General features: G+C 42.6%; 1 protein-coding gene across 1 annotated transcript; it reads right to left on the bottom strand.

The window, feature by feature from the left end:
- Positions 1–7,789: 7,789 nt before the first annotated feature.
- On the bottom strand, positions 7,790–22,861 carry arsb (arylsulfatase B). The gene is made up of 8 exons (XM_035141548.2): positions 22,319–22,861; positions 20,213–20,399; positions 19,412–19,602; positions 19,120–19,327; positions 15,612–15,855; positions 14,374–14,444; positions 8,804–8,935; positions 7,790–8,176 (listed from the first exon to the last, which is right to left on the bottom strand). Exons 1-8 carry the CDS (start codon positions 22,580–22,582, stop codon positions 7,911–7,913), a joined length of 1,563 nt encoding a protein of 520 aa, XP_034997439.1. The 5' UTR covers positions 22,583–22,861; the 3' UTR covers positions 7,790–7,910.
- Positions 22,862–25,347: the final 2,486 nt, after the last annotated feature.

The raw sequence follows: 25,347 nt of genomic DNA, 5'->3' as shown, positions 1-25,347 counted from the left end.
AAGAGAAAGACAGAAAAACAACTGATAGTTAAAGGACAAGATGAAAGCAGAGAGAGTCGGCAAAAATGAACCAACATCGGTGCAAATCCGATAAGAAATGGTTGCTTCTCTGCAGGTTTTGCATTAAAAATGTATCTGGAACAAAGATAAGGATTTGACAATGTTCTAAGTAACACTGTTATTATTTAGTATATATGGTTTATCAATGAAGAATTTGTTAGGTATTGATACTGTAACAAATGCATAAGTATGTTGAAAGAAGGCGAGACAGCTTTAGAAATGAGTTACATAGTAAATACTGAATATTTAACAGACAGTCACAGCATATAGGCAACAAAATGATTGAAACTAGATCATCTACAAAAAGATATTACATTGCCAAACGCTTTTAATTACAAAGGACTTAGTAGTAATATTTTTGTAGTGTACACAGTAACTAAGCCTGGATAGAAAGATCTTTTTAGCTGTTTCTATGAGACTCAGGTGTATGTTTGAAAGATGATATAAAAGGCAGAGGAATAGCAAAGTAGTTGTGGTTTTCTATAGTCCAATGATCTAAACTAAGGTTTAAGAAGAACCTACAAGAGCTTTTCTGTTCTGTTATATCATCACAGAGGTGTTTCTGTCATTTGGACCATTTATATCCGTGATGATTCATTAAAAGGCACAAACGCCTCTGTCTGACGCAACACACTTCAGCATCACCATGATCTACATCCTCCGAAACGGTCATACAGGGAAATCAACACCTTTGAAAGGTTTTCAGAAAAAAAATACCATTGCCAGCTTCATGACATTAGGAGCATCATGAGCTTATTGTGCCTAATGAAATGACAAAGAGTGGGTAAGAGTTAAAATCTGCTCCACGCAGCTAACTTTAAAATCCTGATTATACATGTAAATGCACACATGATAAACACAAAGGCTCATTCTGCATAATAAGTATTTGTACTTAGATTTTTCGGATACTTTTACTTCAATAAATTATGTCTCTGTGCAGCAACTCATCAGCTTCATTGAATGTGATCTGCCCAACTACAGTCATGCTCTGTGGTGGTCTCCTTGCTCGGCGAGGGACTGTTGGGGGTTTTCTTTTTTTCTTTTTGTCAGGCGCGATGAGCTGTCGGATTTCCCCCCTTCCAGGCTCAAGGTTCAACACATTCCTGGCTGCACTGGTCAGTATGATTTTAATCTGTTTTCACAGGCAGGGCAGCACACACAGACAAGACACAATCTCGTTTGGAATTCCAGTCCCTCTTTGCCACGAGAGACCTTCAACTACACCACGGAGGGGAATCGAGGGGAGGTGGCATCCATTTCTGTGTCCCACATGTGCTCACCGTCAAAACATCTGGGCCTCTATTTGTCAAACCCAATTTGTGTGAAATCTATTGAAATTATTAACCAGGGGGAAATAAAAACAGTTAATAATGTATAAACAGAGATTATATGTACGGAAATGCTTCTCTTTGTAGAAGAGAGGACAAATGTGATGACAATTTAGTATGTGTCAGATTTATTCTGGTTTGTTTGTTTACACTACATATGATTAATTCAAAAGAAACAAGATAAAGTGGCGTAAGTACTCTTAAATGTACAAACTGAAATAATGCAGAAACTATCTTACTCTTAACTACACTGCTTTTGTTAATGTATTATCATCAATACATAAACAAACTGTCGTCTTTATATTAAAATAACTTTGACAAATTACTTTTCAATGATTACATTTGTCAGTAAAAGTGAAGGGATCTTTCATTAAAGCACAAAATCTGACTTTCAGCTGTTTTATAGATACGAGCTGTGAGCATCCTGCCAGCTAGTCACATCTTTACACTGTCATATCTTTCCTCGGAGGCCCACACTTCTGTGTCACAGCTGAAAAAACAAAACGTGAGGGTCAGGGCGACGTCAGAGCCGCTGTTGATTCAGCAGAGGAGTGTGTTTGTCACTCTCTGCGAGGCTGACTTCACGGGCCAGTCTAAGTGCAGGATTAAGTGTGAAAAACACACCGAAACCAGTACGAGGAGGAGACAAGTAGTGGCACCGCCAAGGTTGGCCACTCATAATGACGAGGGGGGGGGGGGGGGGGGGGGGGGGGGGTGCTGGAATAGAAGTTCACCGCAGGCCGGGTCTGTGAAATGCAGCAGTGGTCTGCAGCCGAGCTGAGAAACTCGCAGGCCTCGGTTTTAGGTGACTGGCGAGCGCTGGCAACATCTAATTATACGAACCATCCCATCAGCCTGAAATGCGGAGTTTTGATTGCAGAGTAAACTAACAGAATAAGCGAGTGACAAATTTATGGCCTCAGCATCGTAAGAAGTGCTTTCTCAGAAACAGAGAGTAATCGTGCGGTCTACTGGTAGTCGTCCATTACCGAAATCCCACTTTAAATTCAATATCACAGCTGCCGGTGTAGAAAATGGTCACATACACTTATGAACATGGTTGTACTGTCATTTCCTGTTAAATCAGAGACTAACTTTTCTTAAAAAGCAAGTAAATATATGAACAGCTTACCAACCAGGCCCAACAGTCTCCATGTGAACCCTTACAATTCATTCAAATTCACTAAATCCAGATTCTTATTTGGATCCTCACCCAATTACATAGATGAGATAAAGGCCAATGCATTTCAATGTGCTCCTTCTTATTTGCTCTCCACGTGGACTGTTTACCTCCGGGCGACCAAAGCCTGCTCAAACCAGAAGACTTCCCTCACCCCCAGATTCTGCATATTCTGATTAAACCTTAATTCTGCTAATGTTACACCCATCTGTGTGTGTGTGTGTGTGTGTGTGTGTGTGTGTGTGAGGAAGAGGAACAGTTAAGATGATGAAGCTTGTGTTTTCTCTCTATGTGAAGTTGAACTGGAGGCATATGATGCATAGAGGCCCAGACAGGGACTGCACCCCGCCTGTGGATTTCCCAAAGAGTGCAACCAGCCCTGCTGAGGTCACTCCTCCTCCACCTTCTCCTCCACCCATCCCTGCTGAGCCACAGTCAACAATCACTCCTCCTCCACCTTCTCCTCCACCCATCCCTGCTGAGCCACAGTCAACAATCACTCCTCCTCCACCAGCTCCTCCATCCATCCCTGCTGAACCACAGTCAACAATCACTCCTCCTCCACCATCTCCTCCACCCATCCCTGCTGAACCACAGTCAACAATCACTCCTCCTCCACCATCTCCTCCACCCATCCCTGCTGAACCACAGTCAACAATCACTCCTCCTCCACCAGCTCCTCCACCCATCCCTGCTGAACCACAGTCAACAATCACCCTCCTCCACCATCTCCTCCACCCATCCCTGCTGAGCCACAGTCAACAATCACTCCTCCTCCAGCTCCTCCATCCATCCCTGCTGAACCACAGTCAACAATCACTCCTCCTCCACCATCTCCTCCACCCATCCCTGCTGAACCACAGTCAACAATCACTCCTCCTCCACCATCTCCTCCACCCATCCCTGCTGAACCACAGTCAACAATCACTCCCCTCCACCATCTCCTCCACCCATCCCTGCTGAGCCACAGTCAACAATCACTCCTCCTCCACCATCTCCTCCACCCATCCCTGCTGAGCCACAGTCAACAATCACTCCTCCTCCACCACTCCTCCATCCATCCCTGCTGAACCACAGTCAACAATCACTCCTCCTCCACCAGCTCCTCCACCCATCCCTGCTGAACCACAGTCAACAATTACTCCTCCTCCATCCATCCCTGCTGAACCACAGTCAATAATTACTCCTCCTCCATCCATCCCTGCTGAACCACAGTCAGCAGACACTCCTCCAACATCTCCTCCATCCATCCCTGCTGAACCACTCTCTTACAGTCCTTTCCAGTTGTTGTGAGCGGCAAAAGTAAATTAACACATTAATTAAAATCTGATTTCTTTTTTTGCATTTAAATACATCCAGAAATAACATTGAATACAGGAGTCCAACTCATTTCATTAAATATTTTTGCCCTGGTCGTCCTGTCCTGTCCAAACATAGGAGCAAGACCACAATGTAAAAAAGTAACAAGTCAAGTGCTCTAACTTTAACTGGAACAGAAGTAAAAGAATAATGAAAAAATACCTTAAGAACCAAAAATTGCATTTTCATATTGTGGGTTGTGGCGGAATTTTTCAAAATAAGGAGAGTTGATTTATTTATGTCTTCACTTTAATGTTGCAGCTGATGAAAGTGGATCTAACTTCAACTATTTTATATATCACTAACTTCATCTCTATGGACACACAGTTGGACAACTTGAAAACATAAGGCCTGCAGCCAATGGCTGTTGCCAGAACTGAGGCATGAAATGAAGATAGGTTTTAAAAATTTAAATAAGTAGCTGGCATCACACAGTAGTGTTGGGTCGGCCATATGGGAGAACTGTTACTACATAAATAATTCAATGACATACGACATAAAATCTTTACTCATTAATTTAGTAACAAAGTTGATTCTGGGTTTCAGAAATGACAGTTTTACAAGAAAATCCCAGCTAAAGATCAACTTACTGGCTTTTTCCAAGGTTTTCAATCACAGCAGTTAAGATTAATATGTTGAGAAGCGACGAGGCCGCTTCAGCTGAAGTCGTAACAGCTCCTGAGCTCACAGGTTTGTTAAATCCTTCTCTGAGACGACTGAGCACAATGAGTCCAATGATGTGGGAAAAGGGATGTTGAGATTAGATTGCTCTGTCAAACTACTCCTTAGTACTTCCTCTATTTAGGAAGAAACAATTTTGGAAATAATGAGCTTTAGATGTGAGGACATTCACTTTAATGTCCATCTCCAAAAATCTCCTGGCACCTAAAAAGCTCACCAGTTTACATGTTATATCAAATGTCATCACAAATTTTTTTTTAAGCATATAGAAATGATAAATTGTGGTTTTGCGTGCCAAATTATTTCTTGGCTACATGCAGCGACTGATTGTAAATGTTCTTAAGTCCTGTTAAAAACCACAAATAGACAATTTACCCATCAGCTTTTCCAATAATTTTTATAAACAACATAATGCAGCAATTACTGAACTTCAGAAGTGCTTAAAGGCTTTTGTTTTGTATTTTCACACAGTGCCTGGTTAGTTTGTCAGTAAAATTAAATTAACAAATAAACAAATTGCCTCTACAAACAATGCATAATATGCAACTTATTTCGTTTCTTTTGAAAACTAAACTAAGTATAAAATGTAATACAAATAGCAAGCATCAAATAGTAGGAAAGCTCCATCTATTTTCATTCAGGGGTGAGAGTGATGTTCCGTCAAGCACAAATGTGAACTATTCCTTTAAGCATCCCTCTCTTTCTGCATGTCTGACGTTTGGTTGTGAAAAGGAGCAGCCAGACTCATTACATCCAGCTCAGTTATTTTATCTTCTACTGTACAAAAAGCAAAGAGCAGCTCGGACTAAACCGCGACATTGAAATACAACCCCACCTCCCTGGCTGCAGCAGTGACAGGTCTGACGACTGGGCCAAAACAAAGAAGACACATCTATAAAAGAAACGAGCTTCACCGACACAACGAACCAGCTTATATGTCAAATGGCTTTCAGCTCCAATGTTTTCCCCAGTAACCGCCATTGTTGCTGCCTCGCTGGGCCGCCAATCAACTCCCAGCGGCGGGTTAAGGGTCACAGCCCGCATTAGGACGGGGCCGCCCAGTCTCTGCAGGGAGCATTTCCTGTGGTAGTCTGCACGCTGCTGCCAGTAGGAGGTCAAACACCAAGGGGCCAAAGGTCAAACTGGGAGTATGTATTACGGGGTTAGGGTTAGAAGTTTGTTTCTCCCGCTCTGACTCCAAATATGCTAATTACTCCTTTGGAAGGATTCGATTTTTAGCGTTTAGTTTGTTTATCCTTTGTAACCGTCTAACCTCAGCTGATCAAATGAAATGGAACAAAATCGGTTTCCACAGCAGCAGAGAAAAATCTCCGTCACGTCCATGAGAACAGAAGATTCATGAATGACTGGCATGTGGGAGCCCTCTCTGAAGCCATAACAGAGATACCTGAAGTCCTCATGAGATTCCTCACATTTTCAGTCTCTAAACAGAAACACACAGCGAACTCATTTAGCACCTACTCATTAGAAACTTGAAGGCAACAATGAGGGAAAGAAATGACCCCAAAATAAATCCACTTTATAAAAACAAATTATAAAAATGAATAAAAAAAAATCTATTTTAAAGAGTTTAACATTTTATTTAAAAATATGTATGGCACAAACCAATATTTAAAATAAAATTACCGGACATTTCTGAAAATAGCTTTTAATTGTTTGAACTGATGATTGAACTGGGAGAAAGCTGAAGAAGTGCTCCAACTGTGAGACATTCAATTTTACTTGTTGAACCAGGGGCACCCAAAATACTTAAAAAATATATATATATATATATTGGAGGTCCACAGCAGAATTAGGTCGCATTTGTTCCAGTAAAGAACAAGAGCAGAGCTTAATGAGTTTGCAGTAATATTTTAGAATTTTGGGCAGAGAGCAGACATCTATGATATCATGGAGATATCTTTTAAAGATACAACTAACAGTTGGAAAACAAGTGTAAGTTATATTTCCCCCCCCGTGGTTTGAATGGGGAACAATATGTGCTGAGGTCACAAATGCAGTTAAAAGCCTCCATCAACTCAAGGAAAAGTCTGACTTGTTAGCAGTTAGTTACCAACGTGTCGAACTTTAGCCGCTTTCAGACATGAACTCCAGAGGATGTTTGCATAATTGGGTCCAGACTTTCTCCGGAGTTTGTCTTTTGATTCTCCGGCCAGATCCGGTCACAACACAGAAATCTCCAGAACGTTCAGGTGAGGGTTGGTGCAGCAGGCAGAGACGCTGGGCGATAGGACTTCAAATCAATATCAAGATTATTTCAAACTTTTACCTCGAATGTTAATCACTCAGCGTCGATGAACAAGGGACTCTGCTCATTTCTAAAATCACACTTTGAACTGATCTTTCTAAAACCTGCTGAATTCATATTTATGTTCCTGGATAAACAGAGCGTCGCTTCTTCGGCAACAATGGAGTTAACATCGCTTTTTTCATTGAATCCTGCGCAAGTTCTCCTGCTGTTCTCACCCCCCATTGGGTGTTCAGCGAGGGTCTGAAAGCAGCTTTTGTCTTTTTGCTTACTGGTGCTGAGGAGAGTACAGTGGATCCATCAGAGCTTTTCTGCTGATGCAGCTTCCTGCTGCATAGTCAAAAAGTATGCTGATGAGTGAGCCAATATTAAAGTCACATGGCCAGAGTGTTGTAGAGCAGAGGGATCGTGCAGGATGCAGTGACAGCTCTCTGTGGGTTCATCACTGGGAGTCACGTCATCGATTTCGAGGACAAAAATTCTGGTTTAGTGCAGCTTTAAATTTCAAAATGTGGCCAAAATCAACATTATGTGCTCCTACTCACTGTGTGTGGGTTACTCTCCATACTATCATAAAAGATAAAGGTCAGAAAAATACCTTGGAGAGGCCCCACAGTTTGGATGGTGACATGTTTCTCTCAGGTTAAATACTGCCTGCCATTTCCGTGGGGGCTTTGTGTTTGACAAAAACAAGGAGCCTGCAGCTTCTCAACAGTAGATAAACGAAGTGCAAATACCTGAAACAGCAGGGAGAGGGTCTTTACAAATCAGCAACATGTGTCTCTAACACGGTTTACGCAATCGCTTTAATTTAACCTCTGACAGCATCTATCAGTCAATTAATTGATGGACGACATGTCACGTTGAGTTTCTGCAAAGCACAGGAATAACATATTTTCACCTTTAAAAATCTGCGTTATCAAATTTTTATTGGTTGTCATTGTAAATAGTCAATCATAGATTAAAAAAAATATGTCTTTCTCCACAGAAGAAAACAAAGATATACGTCCTTCACAATGTTCATCATCTCCACCTAAACCCAGGGTCCCCAGGCTCCGTCGGGGCCTGGGTCACATTTGGGGTCATCGTCTGGGAAGTTTATCGGCAAGGCACTCTTCTGGTGTTGGTGGAGCCTAGAGATGAGATAATCCACCACTGCGGGGAAGTGAGCAGATACCTCGACCCTCTCCTCTGGATCCTTGTCTATGTTGAACAGCATGACGGGCTTCAGTGGATCCAGTTTGGAGGGGCTCGACTTGGAGCTGTTGTGGCCGGGCCGCGGGAACCACACGCTACAGCCTGGAGGAAGAAAGATGAAGGACATTAGCAGCAGTGGTGGAAAGTACATTTCCTCAAGTGCTGTAGTTTAAGGTGTAGCTTATACTTAAAATTTTGTAAAAAAATGACTTTAAAAAAAAGGAAGCAATTATTAAAGAGCGGTCAATAAATGTCTTTGTGTGATCAAATTAGTTGTTCCATTTATTGAGAAAACAAATACACAAGATTTGTTTTACTTGATTGGTATTATCATTGTAGCTTTACTTCCACTGGAAACTTCTAATGGTTCCATTAAAATAAAGAAATTAATGAGACAAAGACGTAAAACTCATCTACTTTGACCTAATATGGACAAAGATTCTCTAAAAACAAATACAGATTTAGATTCTTTCCTCTTCAATTAATCATCTCAACCCCTTAGACCTGAGTCATGATTAATGGAGGAGATGAGCTCTTTTAATACTTTAAGTACTTTCAATGGAACAGGACATTTCATGCATGACTTATTTTTACAACAATGTTCGAGTCTTCCACTGATTAGCAGAGATAAGAAGTGAATGTGTGCCTGTGCGTATTTACACAAGTTCTTGATTTGTTCACTCCCCACTTAGACTAAACATGTGATTATGGGCGACAGGAGATACTGACCTGGGTAGCCCGTCAGCAGCTTCCAGTTTGAGGATCGAATGGCGGCGTGAATGGACACATTGAAGCCGGACTTGGCCCACAAGTGTCCTCCGGCCATCTCGGCCAAAGTTAACTGATGCTCGCTGGAAGGACCTGCACAGAGCAGAGGACAGAGCTGATCATCGGGGTCATCGATCTTTTTAAAACAAAGATAGAAACTGCTGATTAAGATGATATTAGAGTACCACTGCATACAAGACGTGCTGTGTTGGTAGACTGGCACCGAACCTTGCATACCTGGAAATCAGTCTGTATTAAGTGAAGGTGTGAAAATAAACAGTCTGCGAGAAAGACTTCTTTTGTGCAGAAAAATCTGCAGTGAAACAGCAGAAATCTGAGTGGTGCAAAAACAAAACAAATTCAGCACTATCTTTTTCTTTAAGAGCAGAAATGATTTGACGTATTAATTTCTTTAAACACACGGTACTTTGGGGTTGGAAGAATGTGACAAATTTGGTGGTAGTGCGGTCGACTCAGCACCAGTCTTTCACGTCTGCCAAGCACAATGAATAATTTGACTGCTGCTGTCGGGGCAGATTGGAAATCGGTAAGAAAAGAATGAACAAGGGTCTTAGATACCCACTGGCTTCATTTTTAAAAGTTTCACAAGGCAAAAAGTAAATAATTGATCCTTATTTTGCTGTGTCCAGAATTATCTGTAGCCTCCTGCCATTTCTGTTCTTATGGAAAATGTCTCCCAGAAATAAGCACACATGTCGAGGTTATCTGGCCTTGGGAGTATTCTCAGGTTCATGCTGTGGTTGACCCCCACAATATGGTCCTGATTAGACAGATTTGCAAGTAATTTTTGCCTCCTCACGCTGTCAAAAGCAACTATTTCCCAACATTCTTTGCAGATGGACAGAGCCCCACCCACACAGAGCCCACGTTCCCATTGAAACGCGTTTTATAGAGCCGATGCGACCACAGCGACATGACGAGAGAATTAAAACATTTCTGATCTCAGCGTTTTTTTTGCAACCACATGTTAAAGCTGCGGCATTGAATTCTTCACTGCTCGCAAATGACATGCGGGTGTCTTAATTGCTCTCACATGAGACACGGAACCATACTTGCATATCCAGGTTGTGAAGCTCAAATCCTCTTGCCGTATATTGTGGTGTTGACGCTCTTATGCAAGACAAAAGGTTCGGACTATGCAAACGTCTGAGTTGGAGGAAAGGGGCTTCGGTCCCCAACAGTAACTCAGCCACCTTTATTATGTTCATTCTTCCCACGGGACAAGAGAACGTCATAGCAGGCCCTGCTCATCTGGATCCACAGCAGGAGGATCCACAAAGAGGCTCAAGAAAAAGCAGGGAGGAGAGGGGGAGAAATGGTGGGAAGAGACCCTTAGAGAGCAAAGATATTGCTAGAAGGAGAGCGGGGGGGAAATTAGAGTCCAGGCTCTTTCTCTCTCTCTCCCTTGAGAAGTGAGAAGTTCAGGGTCCCCTCTGTGGCCCATTTCAATCGGGATCCCTCTTGTCACACAGTGCAAGAGCAAAGAAGAAGGTTTTTGAGCAGCGACTTGAAAGGAGAAAGGTATGCAAGAAAAAAGGGCCACGGCCTTTTTATCAGCTAAATAGACAAAACCCAAAGAAGCATGAAGAGGGAGCCGAGAAGAAATGTGGAGAGCGCGGTTCCAAACAGAGGCCGGGTTAATAGGAAAGAGAGGGGGTGAAAGAAAAAGAGGAATCTCAGGGTGGAATGCACCGAGGGAGGCTGGTTGTCACTGTGGAGGCTGACAATAAAGACTCAAACATAAAACATGGGGGCGAAAGCTTGTAAAGCGTCAGGGTTTTTCTCTGATCATCCGAGTGATTTAAATGGTAACAACCAGTAGTAAACTTGGAGGATAATTTGAAGATGGTTGGCTTAAGCTTTATAAACAGTCAGTTCTCAGAAACGGAACTTTCCATAGACATTATTCATCACACAGAGGCCACTCGTCTCTATTCCCAGTAGGTCTTTGCTACTTCTTAGCCATTAGAGGAAAGAGAAAGTAAATTTGCATTAATTTCCTTTCCTTTTTAATTTAAAGAGCCGCAGTTTTTCTATTTGCATATTGACAATTAATAAATATTAGTTTAATGTGAAATGTGACTTTGCAGATCCCCCTCAGATCTGTGGAATGTTTTAGTGTCACTCAGCTAATGGTTTTGGTTTTACGGCCTGAACCATTAACGATTTGGTCTCCACACTCCATCAACCTTGTTTATGGTTGCGACAGGAAGCCGCTTTCAGATAATGTCATGGTACACAACCTGCCCGGCACCACACAGCCCACAGAGAAAGTTAGCAACAAGCTGAACAACAGAGAGGAGTCAGATTTGTGCCCTGGGAGTTGAAAATTTGTCTCATAGGGCTTAACAAGGTGCGACATTCTCTGTCCTTAACCCTCAACAAGAGAAAAGAAAAACTACCTAAAAAAAAAAAAACCTTATTAACAGGGGGAGAACCTCTGTGGGCCACATGTGAGGGATCCATGTCCGAAAAGGATATAAAAAAAATTAAAAAAGCAGATCAACCAGAAACTCTGCAATACCTTCATGCTGGATCAAAAGCTACGCATCTGCTCTCTTGTGGAATCATTATGCGCCTATTATGGTCCATCTGTGAAACATTTCAGGACAAAAATGTACTCCTCCTATACCTCTTCCATTTCTGAATGTTCAACAAAAAAAAAAAAAAAAAAAGTGCAGTGTCCTCCACAAAGTCAGAAATGGTGGCCTCTCACCGGGACCCTGCTTCCTCCTCAGAAATGGCAGTGGTTTGGTTCACCTAATAGTAAGTGGTTCAGGCAATAATGAGACCACTCCACTGTCTCAAAGCAAAAATAAAGGGCAGTCGCGAGACCTATTTCCTGGAAACCTCCCTACAATCACAGAGTTTAAACTGTACGCACCCTGCCCTCAAACGTCAACCCTCTTCGATGACTGATTACAGTTTCCACAGTGACTGATTACATTTTCAGACCTCTGTCCTCGGCACCACGCACATGCAAACACAAGGCAACTGTGTGCGGTACAGTGATCGGTCCACTGTTAAAATATTTTCTTAAGAGAATTCAGATCACCTTTGCACACAAGTGGAGAAGGTTTCATTTTAATAAGGTGCAGCCAGAATTTATAAATAAGTGGCTAAATGGGAGACCCACTGATGATAATCCAGACAACACGTGAGATCAGCCACAAACAACATCCACCCGGAGACTCGCAATCCAAAAAAAACTTTGTAATGAGCATAATAGGCTAATAGGCTGAGTTTAGTCAAATGTTATGTAATACGCTTCCCGTCTGTTTTAACTTGCGTCAATTGGATTTTACAATGTCTGGTGTTTGGGAGTTTTGGTCCAAACAATCAGGCCTTGATACTTGTGGCCATGTTTGGGAAAAGAGTGGGAGAGAAAACAGCAGAATTACAACATTAGAAAAGAAATAACACGCTTCCCACACAAGCGTAAAAAAAAAAAAAAAAGGGATCACACGTTTTCCATCACCTCAACATCCTTTGTCAAATTGATACCTTCAGTGGCAAATGAGTTACGGCTCCGAGGGTTTCCACCAGCCGGGGCTGTGCACGTGTCTGCACGGGTTTCCTGCCACAGTCCAGAAACATGCAGCTTAGGTTAACTGGTGACTCTAAACTGCCTGCAGGGGTGAATAGTTGTGTGTCTGTTTGTCAACCCTGTGACAGACCGGTGACCTGCCCAGCGTGCACCCCTCCTCTCTCGCCCTGTGTGAGCGGGGAGACGCCAGCATCCATCCATGCATAGATAATGGGTGGATGGATGGGGTTTAAACTAGTGGTTCCCAACCTGGAGAGAGGTCAGCAGATGATTAAAGGGATATAGTTTACAGACAGTGGGATCACAAACGTCACTGAGCTCAATCTTCTGGGAACTATGAAAGTCTCTACACATTCTTGGCAATCTATTTTAAGCATCAAATAACATCCAGAAGTTTGAAATGAAGACTACAGGTCCAAAAAGAGATATTTAACTTTCCAATCTGCTGGGGCTGCTGAAGGACAAAATCAGGAGATCACCAAAATCATTAGGATGTATCCTCTCAAGAACATGAATGCATGTACAATATATGGTGGTAATCCCTCAGGTAAATTTTGAGATAATTCTCAGGATATGATAAAAAGTCTGAGGATCACCATCATTATTAGGATCCAGTCAACACAAATGTCTGCACAAAGCTCCAGGGCAATATCTCAGCCTGGATGAAAGTAGTGAATCAAGTGACAGTGACACTGCCATCCATAGAACTATATGCAAGGATTAGAAAATTAAAAAATCTTATCACACAAAATGAATATTACTTTTTCTGACTGTTTTTGTGTGCGAAAAAGGAAGAGCTCTATATAAATACAGATCATTTACTATTCATATCCATAGTAAAGCTTCAACCTGGAATGAAAGACCACAAGCAGACCGTCGTATTTTAAGACGTCTAAAGACTGAAATGTTGGAAACCAATGGGTTAAAATTCTTTCAATATGATTCTCTTCAAGGCTGAGAATACAATTTTATATGTATTAAATATAATGTTATGCTCAAGTATCATATGTACACTGAAAAATGCTCCGTTACCTCATTTCCAATGACGTTCAGTATAATAGGTGTTAAATCTGTTCAACAGGACAAGGTGCAGGAGATCAGCAAGAGTAAAGTCAGGTAAAGAAAAGTAGGTGCTAGTTAGGTGTTATGATATATAATGTAGATTGACAACCCTGCTCTGGTAGGATTTGGTAGTTCGTTCCACCATAGAAGTACTACAGACAAGAAGAGTATGGACGCGCAGTGATGCCGATGCCAGACGACGTTCCTTGGAGAAACGCGGCGGTCAAGAAGGATGATTTACATATAGAAGTCAAAAGATATCAGCCTATTGGCAGGATTTGCTGGGATCTGTTTAGCTTATGTCAGTCAATGTTTCTATTTCACCACTGTGTGTTTCAACATTCATGTCAAAATTCTCTCTTCACCAACTGTGGAAAAGAGCATATTCAGTATATGGTACATACATTAAGCTGTGGCTCAGAGCACAGGGGAGGCAGAGCGGGAACGTCCAATAACTGCTAACCAGAAGGTCAGTGGTTCAATCCCCAGCTCCGCATGTTGAAATGTCCTTGGACAAGACTCTGAACCCCCAAATTTCCCCTTACGGCTCTGCCATCTGAGTGTTAAGGATGTGATAGAGAAGCGCTGAATATCGAGCCGCAGTATGAATGCGTGTGAGAATGGTTATATATAAAGTCCATTTACTGTGTAATATTATGTGCACAGCCAAGTCAACGATTCTCTCGCTGCAGCGTCTCCAATAGAAAAATGTACTACTTTTCATGGTTTTTATATGCGTGTAACCTGAGCTTTGTCATGATGGGCATTCGTCATAATTGTTTGACATTTTATAGATTAAACCATTAACTGAATAATTGAGAAAACAATCTGAAAGTGACATGATCAAAATCATTAGTTGCATATGTATGTGTTCGGATATACAGTGAAAATGTGAACTTACATGGAGCAATATCATTATAGAGAGGGTCGATGTTGTGCAGCAGCTCCAGTCTGGGTGAGGCAAACCCATTGCTGTAACATAAAAGCAATGTTACTCCTAAAACATATGAATACACAACCAACATACACAAACTCAAACACACACAGTCTAACTCAAGCACTGCAAAATTTACTGGGATGTGTAAATCTGAACCAGCTGGCCGATGTTCACCAGGCAGTCATATGCTCTGACCGCACTCCACCACAGAGAGAACGCACCGCTCTCACTGACCACAGTGTCTGATAACACAACTAAAATAACTCGCACTCTCTGCTGCCTGCCTACTGTTTTGGTTTCATTCGGTTTTTATTTCAGGACCGGAGCCGTCAGGCTGCTGTTTTCTGTAACCAGCGAGCCAATTAAAAGACAAAATGAAACTGTAAAGCAGTGCAAACAAACAGCAGTTTGTTCCCCGTGTTGTTGTATGGCTCACACGGCAACGCCAGCGGTCAGCTGATGTGCGCCAGCCAATCGAGTCAAGTGGAAGCTGTGAGTAGTAGTTTGTGGTCATGGCTAAGCCTTGATTTTCTGCTGGGGCTCTGCAGTAGCCCTCAATTTCACCTCTTTCACTGCGTCCACATTTAGTTTACAAATATAATTTGTCAGTCAAACGGGACTCGGGGACAGCTTGTTCGATGACCTGAGCACAAACTAACATGGAAAATTGACTTAATCGGATTTATCAAATCACCAATTTCTTTGCAAAGTTCTCCAAACCATGGAACTTCAAGAACACATGATTTAATATATTAAGCATAAAATAATTACATCTCCAGTTTGTTCCACTTCCAACTTAAAAAGATTTGCAGAAAATACGAATTAGCTGACATAAAAGTAGGCTTTAATAGTTCTGAGAGGCAGAGGTGGGGATGGAGAGCATATAATGGCAAAAAAACAGAGGGATGGGGGGGACTACACATTGGTGTGAGAGTGACTGATGGAATTTCCTTCTCTCTGAGCTCCCATTGCCACAGTAACAAAGGGCTTATTGAAGGAGCAGGAGCTCCTACAAGAAAAAGACGCTGGGTCAGGGAGACAGACGGAGAGAGTTGGAGCGAGAGTGCACTGGGGGAAGGATCAGGAAGGGGCACAAAGAGAGGGCAGGCTGTCAGAAGTGAAGAGCTGCTAACTGCAGGCCACAGGCCGACCTGCCACCTTCACATTCTCAGCAGTGAATTCAAACCTTCATCCCTGCTCACCTGATTGCTTTCCACACGTTGAATCCATCTAGAGGCTTTGGGGTTTTGGGGATCCTTCCTGCTAGGCCTACAAGTGTAGGCAGCCAATCGGAGATGTGGATCAGTTCGTGGCTGACGGTTCCGGGTTGGTTCAGTAGCGGACTGGCGACAAATGCGACTCCTCGGATGCCACCTTCCCACAGTGACCACTTCCTGCCTCGCAGTGGCCAATTGCTGCCGCCGCACAAAGTCTGCCCTCCATTATCTGCCGGAGGGACAAAATGTAAAGACACAAGCAGGAAAATACACAATTTCAAGGTCAGTGAATATAAAGATGGCCGAGAGGTCAATGTACAACAGCCACACTAACCCCACATAGAACTCAAACCTTAGGGTTAAAGGCAGAATTTCCATCAAATGTGAATTTCATCTGTGTTCCCATGAAAAACAATTCAAATTCACACATCTCTTCACATCTGCTGTAATGATTTGGGGCTTTATAAACACAATTGAGTTAGCTTTTATAGCCCTTTTCAAGACAAAGTTACAAAGAGACAATAACATTTTTTTTTTTTTTAAAAGTACAGACGTCAAAATAATGACATTAAATAAATGATATGAAAATATACACATTACATGACGGATGCAAGAGATGCTACAGAATTTCTTAGATGAAGAAGACGAGTAGTGTGGTGCAGTCTGTCAACATAATATTTTTCGAAGTTGGCAAACATTTTATCTTTCCAGACATAAAGTAGATATCTGTGAGATCATAAATCGATGCAAATACGTGTTTCTGTACCAAAGTTCAAGAAAATCCACAAGAGTCAATTCACTCAATAGTACAGATTTCAACCTCATGGTTGTGCTTCATGAAAAGTCACAGGCTAACCAATCAATCATTAGGATTTTTCCTCTGGGAACAAGGACTATCCGTAAGATTATGTGCTAATAATCAAAAATAATAAAAACCTGATAGAACCAGGAGAAAAGTCAGGGGCTCAACAAAGTCTTCATCTTCTGGGGACCATGAATGATCGCAAAAACATGTATAACACTCCCTTCCAATAGTCGGTGGGGTATTCTAACAAAAGCCAGATATCTGGTTTATGCGCAAGAGATCGACAAATTCAGAAAGTTTCATCTTCTGGGGACCAACAAATCCTGCAAAAAGATTTATGGCAATCCATCCAATAGCTACGTCTGGACCAAAGTGGCAGGGTGACTAACATAGTTAGTGTTGATAAAAACAAGTTATCTAATACATTAAACAAACAGAAATATTCATCCCTTTGTCCGCCAGGGCTAGACAAATATTCCTGCACCCCGTCCAACCATTACACAAGTGCACACACAGGCAGCGAGGCCGACTGTCATCCTCCCAACAAGCCAGTCCAGTATAAACACACATGGCCAAATCGCATCCAGCCAGGGCTCCCCTTTCAGCGGCGCAATGTCGTGCAAGTCCAGGAAGTAGTCTGTCCCGATTCCCGAACTGTTCTGGAAAAGACCGTCTCGCTCCTTAATGCCTTTTCAAGCTGCCTTGGCTCTCTGCTGCTGGCCACCCCTCCCACCCCCCACTTTCACTGCGGCTTATTTGCTTACAGTCAAGTCCCAGAGAGGCGGTCAGTTTGCAGTCAATTTCATCACAAAGGAACAAGTTCAGGGCTCATTGGTTTCCGGCGAGGCCTGACACATGTGGGTCAATAATAACAGCTTGATCATGAGAGAAATTCAAATTATCAAGATGGAAATTTCATTAATGAAACCTTTGATCAGATAACTTTTCAGCAAAGGATGATTATTTGTTTAAAAACTATATTCTGGTCACATCAGAGATTACATAACCAGTGCATAACATTTACGGACACAGAAAACAGGGAGTTTTCTAAGGGTTTTTTCCCCCCCCTCAGCCTCAAATCAGCAGAGTCAGTGTCTGCACAGCACATGGCTGACTGAATCCTCTGAGTCAGAGCCAACCAAATGTGTGGAAGAACAATGAAACAGGCCACCTACCGCAGCCCACCACACACATTAAAACCTCACACTTTACTTTCACAGCATTGTTCCTGTCTTCTAATTACCCCTTTAAACACCTAAAAATAACCCTTCAAGGAGTTACCTACTTCAGATGCAATCCATTATAAGTTCCACATGTGGAAACCAGTGAGTAGGCACATGTTTAGATGATGGCTCTAGCCTCGTCTTGGCCTTATTATGTTCCTCAAAAAGGTTTATGGGATGGATATTTTTCAAGATTCAACAGAACTGAGACTCCAGTGGTCTATTTGAAGACATGAGCCAAGTGAAGTCTTCCTTCTGTCTGTCTAAATCTCTGTGTCCTGCTCGACCCTGATAAACAAGAATCCCCGTTACAACAATTAATAGAAAACACTGGTCTCTGGTGGACAAACTGGGTATTACAATGGCATTTTTCCACTGTAACCAGTCCTGTATTTGTGGAAAATGACTCAAAATCACTCAACTACTGCAAACATCCAACATGCAAAGCAGCGGTAGGGGCTCAGAATCAGGAACAGTTTTAAAGACGGGGAGTGGGGCATGTTTGTCAAATGTGTAAAAATAGTTTAAAGCTCTGGTTCTTGGTGTCTAATAAACTGTATTATTATTATTAAATAATACATGGATATCTTATAGGCAAGTTTAAATACTCTGATGTGAAATTTAAGGAAATGAAATGCATCAAAAGAGACACAAATGAATAAAGTCTTCTAGAATCACTTTGAAGTTGTTTTGCACTATGTTTTGTTGGTTTGGCATCATTTCATGTCTTTTCAATAATTTTCCGTTTCTATTGTCTTTTTGTGTTTGGGCTGTGTCACTTTGTTTTGCTTTTAATTTTGTTCCTCTTTGGTTGATTTGCGCTTTAAAAAAGTTGTTTTTAATCTTTTCCTTGTGTCTTTTCGTTCCTTTATTTGTGATTCATTTTCCAACCAGCGTCACTTACAGAGCTGACGGTGTCCAGTCAGCCTGTTCTGTAAACAACCTACTCCCTGTCACCCTCTGGTCACCATGAGCTCTCAATCCAATTTCTGACGCAAAGAGATCCACTTCAATCTTAATCAAGTTGTGTATTAAAATGTGCCATCGAACCCTCTGATGCATTAATTCAATAAACCTGGAACTAAGCCTTCACCTGAACTCCTCTTCAACCTGGAAAACTTTGACGCTCAAAGGAAATCAGATTTTCTGTCTGCAAACATAAAATGTGACTACTCTTTTACTTCATCAGCATCCACTGATCTGGTTTCCATTCTGGCACAATATAAAAAAAAATCCACTAGATAAAAGCATTCCCAGTGCTGTTCATGTGATTATCCCATTTGTGGGTAAACTTTGTTTGTACTGTAGCCAGCCACCAGGGGGCAGTCAAGACACTTTGGCTTCCCTTTTTGGAGCTGTCCTGTTGTCCATCTTTATACACAGTCTATGATACTGACCAGTGGTTCAAATCACAACCATGACAGAGAGAGTGTGACTTATCCAGTGGCTCAGTACAGACACATACCTGTCGAGAACACGAGCACCGTGTTGTCCCAAAGTCCTGTCTTCTTCAGAGCCGCGGTGATGTTGCCCACTGCCTCGTCCATGGCCGACACCATGCCGGCGTAGAGCTTGCGGTTGCGGTCTTTGATAAAACTGTAAGGGGCCAGGTAGCGCTCTGGCACCTGCATGGGAGAGTGGACTGCCTGCAGCGCCACATAGAGGAAGAGCGGCTGAAAGATAGAGGACAACATGTGACGACTCGTCTCTGTGGGTGAGGCTAACTTTATAAATCCTGATCGGCATGCGTGTGTCACCTCGGTGGAGTTCTGTTTTTCAATGGTGCTGATGGCCCTCTGGCTGAATAGCTCAGTCGAATAAACTCCTTTGTATCCGGTGGCGACTTCTTCTCCGTCCCTCAGGTCCAACGCACAGCGAGTGATGTTCAGAGCAGCGATGCGATTACAGCGCTCATGTGTGAAGTAATCCTCGCTGCCCGTCAGGTAGCCTGCAATATAAAACAGTTAACTTCATGAATAATGCTGTAGAAACAATCCTATTTCAGTCCGACTCAATTTTAAAGATTCATTGACTAAAAGACCCATGAACATTTTCCTCTTCTTGTCCAAACACCCAACTCCAGAGGGAAGTTCTGAGTTCGTCAAAATGCTCATGATTCTCAGTGATTAAATTCTAACTTGTGATTGCTCCTTACCTGTAGCTTTTAGCTGCATTGGAAATCCCTTAGTTTTTTCCCCACAAACTGATGACCAACAAATAAAATACACTACAGATACAAAACATTTTTTACACTCAGCATATACGAATATAATTCCACCTGATTTCCACAACTCAGATAATGATCTTACTTATAATAATAATATTTAGGAGAAAGTATCAGGCCTCTAGAGGGTTTAATATGTGACTGGACTAATGAATTATAATGCGGAAATGTGCTTGTATTTTTAGATGTACTAATGTTATGACCGCATGAAAACCAATTTAATAAGGATTTAAATATTTGCCAAATGTATGTAAATTATTTTTTTAAAAACACATTAGTCACAGCATTAAGTCAAACTGTGCCCTCCGAGATGATTATACAACAACAGACAAACCAAAGTAGGAGTCAAAGCCGCGGCGGGTGGGCAGGCATCCCTTCTTGTACATGCCCAGGTGCCACTTGCCGACCATGTGTGTGGCGTAGCCCTCCTTCTTCAGCAGCTCGGGCAGCAGCTTCTCGTCCAGAGGCACACAGTATGGCTGACAGGGCCAGATGATCTGGTGCTGCATGCCGGTGTGGATCTGTGCAGGAGGACAAACGTGTTGATAATGGCTCCAAGCCAAGAGGGAACTAACCGACTCTGAGGTTACAATGGTGCAAAGAGAAGTTTCAAAACATACATCCTGAAGGGAGGACAATGTAGTTCGTCTTCATCATTAAAATGTTTTTACACGGCTTTTGAAATGATCTGTTTTAGTATCAGATGTGTTTAATAATATGTACATTGTGTAAAACCTTAGTTGTTAGAGTTTTAGCATCTGTAGTTGTTTTGTGTCTTTTTGCAGGGACAGCAAGCCAATATCCAGCCAATATCAAATCAGATGAAATTGCATAACTTCGTCTATTCATCACCTTCAGAATGATCTTGGTTCAGCTGACTAAATACCCAATGTATGGTTTATTCAACTCAAAGCATTGATAGCTAACTAACTTTTTGAATTTCATTACCTTGACATTTTGAGTTCAGTTTTTTTGTTGGTTTTACTTTTAATGGGGCATTAACACATGACTGTTTTATCTACAACTATCAGAGTCCACAGGAGCTGTTGTCTGGTACTCAGGTCAAATTCTAAAAGCAGCTTTAAGTCACTAAGCAGCGCAGAGCTGGAACCAACTGCCTGATGGGATCAGGAATGCTCCAGCTATTGCAGCTTTTGAATCCAAGTTGAAACTAATTAACTAAACTAATTTGCAATTTCTAAGGTCATACCATCATTGTATTGTATTCTGGTGTCATTCAATTATTTGACACATTTCTATCTACGTAGCATTCACCACAGCTGGTCCAGACTCTTTCACGCCTGTCACATGTGCTCAGTGTGAACCAGCTCTCATCTGTGAAGAGAACGAGGCGCCAATGGTGGACCTGCCAATTCTGGCGTTCTCTGGCAAATGCCAATCGAGCTGTGAGCACAGGTCCCACTAGAGGTCGTCGGGCCCTCATGGAGTCTGTTTCTGACATTTTGGTCAGAAACATGTACACCAGTAGCCTGCTGGAGGTCATTTTGTAGGGCTCTGGCAGTGCTCATCCTGTTCCTCCTCGCTCAAAGGAGCAGATACCGGTCCTGCTGCAGGGTTGATGCCCTTCTACGGCCCTGTCCAGCTCTCCTTGTGTAACAGCCGGTCTCCTGGTACCTCCTCCATGCTCTTGAGATTGTGCTGGGAGACACAGCAAACCTCACGTATGGAAGTGCCTTCCTGGAGGAGCTGGACTACCTGTGCAACCTGATCGGGCTGCAGGTACCGCCTCATGCTACCAGTAGTGGCAAGGACACGAGCAGAACACAAAACTAAAGAGGAATTAGTCAGGAAAGATGAGGAGCACATGCAAAACTGTTCCCTTTTGTGAGTTGTCTTGCTTCTGCATTGCACCTGTTGTCACTTTCAGTTGCACCAAAGCAGGTGAAACTGATTCACAAATCACTTGTGCTTTCTAAATGGACAGATTGATCCCTGAAGTTTAACTAACTTGCTGTTACACTGACGATTAAGTGTTTTGAGCAGTGCATTTCATTTGTATAATTGTACTTGTTTTGATATGGATTTCATCCCTTTAATTTGGCTCATTTCTCTTGCTTAAGTTACGTTTTTTTATTTTGTTTGTGTTAACTTTGTTCTATTATTTCACACAATTCCATTAATTTTATTTGTATTATTTTACCCTTTAAATTATTACATTTTTATACAGATTTATCCTCTCATTTCTTGTACCTCTTTTTGTTGCTTGACAATAGTTTTAAGCTGTGCTCTTTGATATTAAATTGATTCTTTAATGTTGTCTCTGTTATGTTTGATGTCCCTGTGAAGAATCGACCTGTGTGGATGAACTTTAGAAATCAAGCTGCCTCTCCTGTGGACCGGCCCGCAGCCCAGCCGCTGTGGCCGGGCAGCGGGCTGCAGGCAGCGGGTCTCCCCCCGTGGTCTCCCCCCGTGGTCTCACCTGGTACCTCCCGGTCATGAGCTGGTTGCGGGACGGGCTGCACAGAGGCTGCACGTAGTAGTTCTCCAGGCGGACTCCTCCGGCCGACAAGCGGTCCAGGTTGGGCGTCAGGACCTCCGAGCTGTGATACCCGACATCGTTCCAGCCGAAGTCATCGGCCAAGATGAACACTATGTGAGGCCGCCGGGCAGCAGCCAGAGCCCGGCAGCTGAGCAGCAACACCACGGTCAGGAATCGTTCCTCCATCGTTAGTGTGTTTGTCATGTGCGCAGCGGCTTCAGACTTAGTCACCCACCGCTCGGTTTAAAGGCAGAGGCACAAGGCGGAAGTGGAGCAACTGTAACCGGACGCATCAAACTGACGCTTTTATGTGTTTTTTAACGGAAACACAAGCAAGTGTTTTCGAATTTAAACCGCGTCTGCTCTTCACTTCCCTGTTCAGCAGGTCAAAAACCCTGCCTCAGCGGCAGCGACCAATTAGACTGGAAAAACAACCAATAAGCTGAAGGTACGGAAGCCCAGTGTCGTCAAGTGTGGAAACGGTTTCGGGTTTCGCCATCTCTGTTTGTACCGGATGAAGACGTAAAGAGAGTTTGTTGTGAGGATAGCCGACACCGGTGTCGATGGGGTGTCAACAAAACCATGTGATCTCTGCAGCGGAGTTATTACGTGATGTACACCCTCTGTATATTTTGATGCAGAATAATAAGCAGAAAAACTAAGTAAACATACCTTAGTTAAGTAGATACATAGTCTGTCAGTGTCTTTCAAAATAATATAATTAAATCTAATAAAAGGATAGTGCTGCGGGGAATGTGTGTTTTCCAGCTAAAATACAAAGGAATAAAATATAAATAGATATTTAGTTTTTTTACATATAAATGTTTGGTTTTCATCATTTTGATTGTGGACCAAACATCAGCCACAGCGCTGGTTGTCTGTTTATTCAAAGTTTATTAAAAAAGAAATCACAACAGTCACAAAAACTGCTCTTCAATCGGCCTTTGAATAAACATGTGTGTAGCTGATAAGAAGAACAGTTCTTGAGATGTACAAGTCACATACTGACAGAGCTTTCTAGAATCACTAGACAGAGGAAAGGTCACTGTTATTGATAGATTGTTCTTTTTCATTTTCTAACACATACAGGTAGATGGAGGGGAGGGGAGGGAAGAGGGTAAGGAGGGTAGGGGGTTAAGGTGTAAGGTAGTGGGGGGAGCTGGGATGAGGGGATGATTGACAGGGCAGAGGGAGAGAAAGGATGGGAGAGGAGATTAGGAGGGTTTGAAGTTGAAGAGAAAACAGGGGAACCTCCTCCTCGTCGTCCCCTCATTCTCCTCCTTCTCTCTCTTCTTCCTTTCTTTCTTTTTCATCTTCTCCTCCTTCTTCCTTTCTTTCTTCTCCATCTTCTCCTCCTTCTCGCTCTTCTTCCTTTCTTTCTTCTCCACTTTCTCCTTCTTGACCCTCTCCTTGTAGCTGTCAGTCTTCAAGGCCTGTTCCTGAAAAGACAGAGACAACATAAGTTTCACTCTTTTCTTTTTCAAAGTCTGAATCGGAAACAAATCAACAATCCAATATTATTCAATCAGAATGAGTTGGTGTAACGTACCTGAAGCACAATGTTCTGCTGGATCAGGAGTTTTATGGCATCCTCCAGCTTGACTTCCTTTTCTAGGGACTCCTCGTGCTCGGTGGACCTCCTTTCATCTAAGTCTCTAATTTTGTTTTGCAGCTCCTCTATTTCCTCGGACCTGCCGTCATTTTTGAGGATGTAGTGCTGCAGCTTGTCCTGCTGGAGCTTCAGGTCTGCATTCAGGGAGACGACCTCTTCCTCTTTTACTTTAAAGAGGGAGACGACCTCTTCCTCTTTTACTTTAAAGCTCATGTTCATGTTTCTGAGCTCCTTCTCCAGCTCCTTCTTTTTGGCTTTTTCAGACTCCACGAGCTGAATCAAGCTGGTCAGGTCGTCTTTGGACTTCAACAGAAGTGAGGCAGAAGACTCCAACTTCTCGACCATCTTCTTCCTCTCTTCTCCCCAGAAAATATTTTCCATGGTGATCTGCTTTTTGAGAGCAGCGTTTTCAGCCCTCAGCTTCTCCAGCCGTTGGTTATCAGCCTCCAGGTCTTTCACCCGGGCATTTTCAGCCTTCAGCAAGGCATTTTCAGCCTCCAGTCGGCCGTTTAGTACCTCCAGCTCCTTCAGCCAGGCACTTTCAGCCTCCAGCTCCTTCAGACGGGCGCTTTCAGCCTCCAGCTCCTTCAGACGGGCGTTTTCAGCCGCCAGCTCCTGGTTCTCCCTCTGCGAGTCCTGGAGGGCTCGGCGGAGCCTTTTCTTCATGCTGCACTTGTGTTGCTCATCTCCTGAGCTTTTGATCCTCTCCATGCCGATTAACAGGTGCTGCAGTGTAGCAAGAAGGTTTCTGTAGAGTACTTTCTTCTGTAGCTGTGTACAAAGGTTTTTGTAGAGTATTCTCTTGTCTTGTGATGGTTGAAAGTCACTGGAGAGAAGTTTCTCGTGTGTCTGACATTGGCTCACAGTCGTCGTGTCTGGTTCCACTGACAAATGTTTCTCTTAAATAGGTGAGCTAATTTGCTATGATCTGTTTCATTCTACAACACTAGTATGACTTTGAAGTTGATCAAAGGAGGATTCCTATCAATGGAGGATTCCTTTGATCAACTTCAAAGTCATACTTTAATCACCGATGAAGACCATAGACTGGTTTGTACCCGTGTGCGTGTGCGTGTGCGTGTGCGCGTGCGCGTGTGTGTTGCCTCTTTCGCACCTTTTCCTTGTTAGGAACAGTGTAAACCTCATGGGGTTAAAAGAATGGTCCTATTGAGGCTAAACTAGGTTAAAGTTAACGTTAGGCATGAACTGGTTATGGTTAATTTAAGGGATAAGGTTTTGGTTAGGTACATAAAGAAAATAAGTCAACGCAAAGTCCTAATAAGGATCGCTACGCAATATGCTTGTGTGTGTACAAAATAACTCAACAAGGCACAGACAGATATTTTCCAAACTTGAT

The sequence above is a fragment of the Hippoglossus stenolepis genome, chromosome 18 (assembly GCF_022539355.2).
Source record: "Hippoglossus stenolepis isolate QCI-W04-F060 chromosome 18, HSTE1.2, whole genome shotgun sequence".
NCBI lineage: Eukaryota > Metazoa > Chordata > Actinopteri > Pleuronectiformes > Pleuronectidae > Hippoglossus > Hippoglossus stenolepis.
This window is presented reverse-complemented; position numbering and strand designations above follow the sequence as displayed.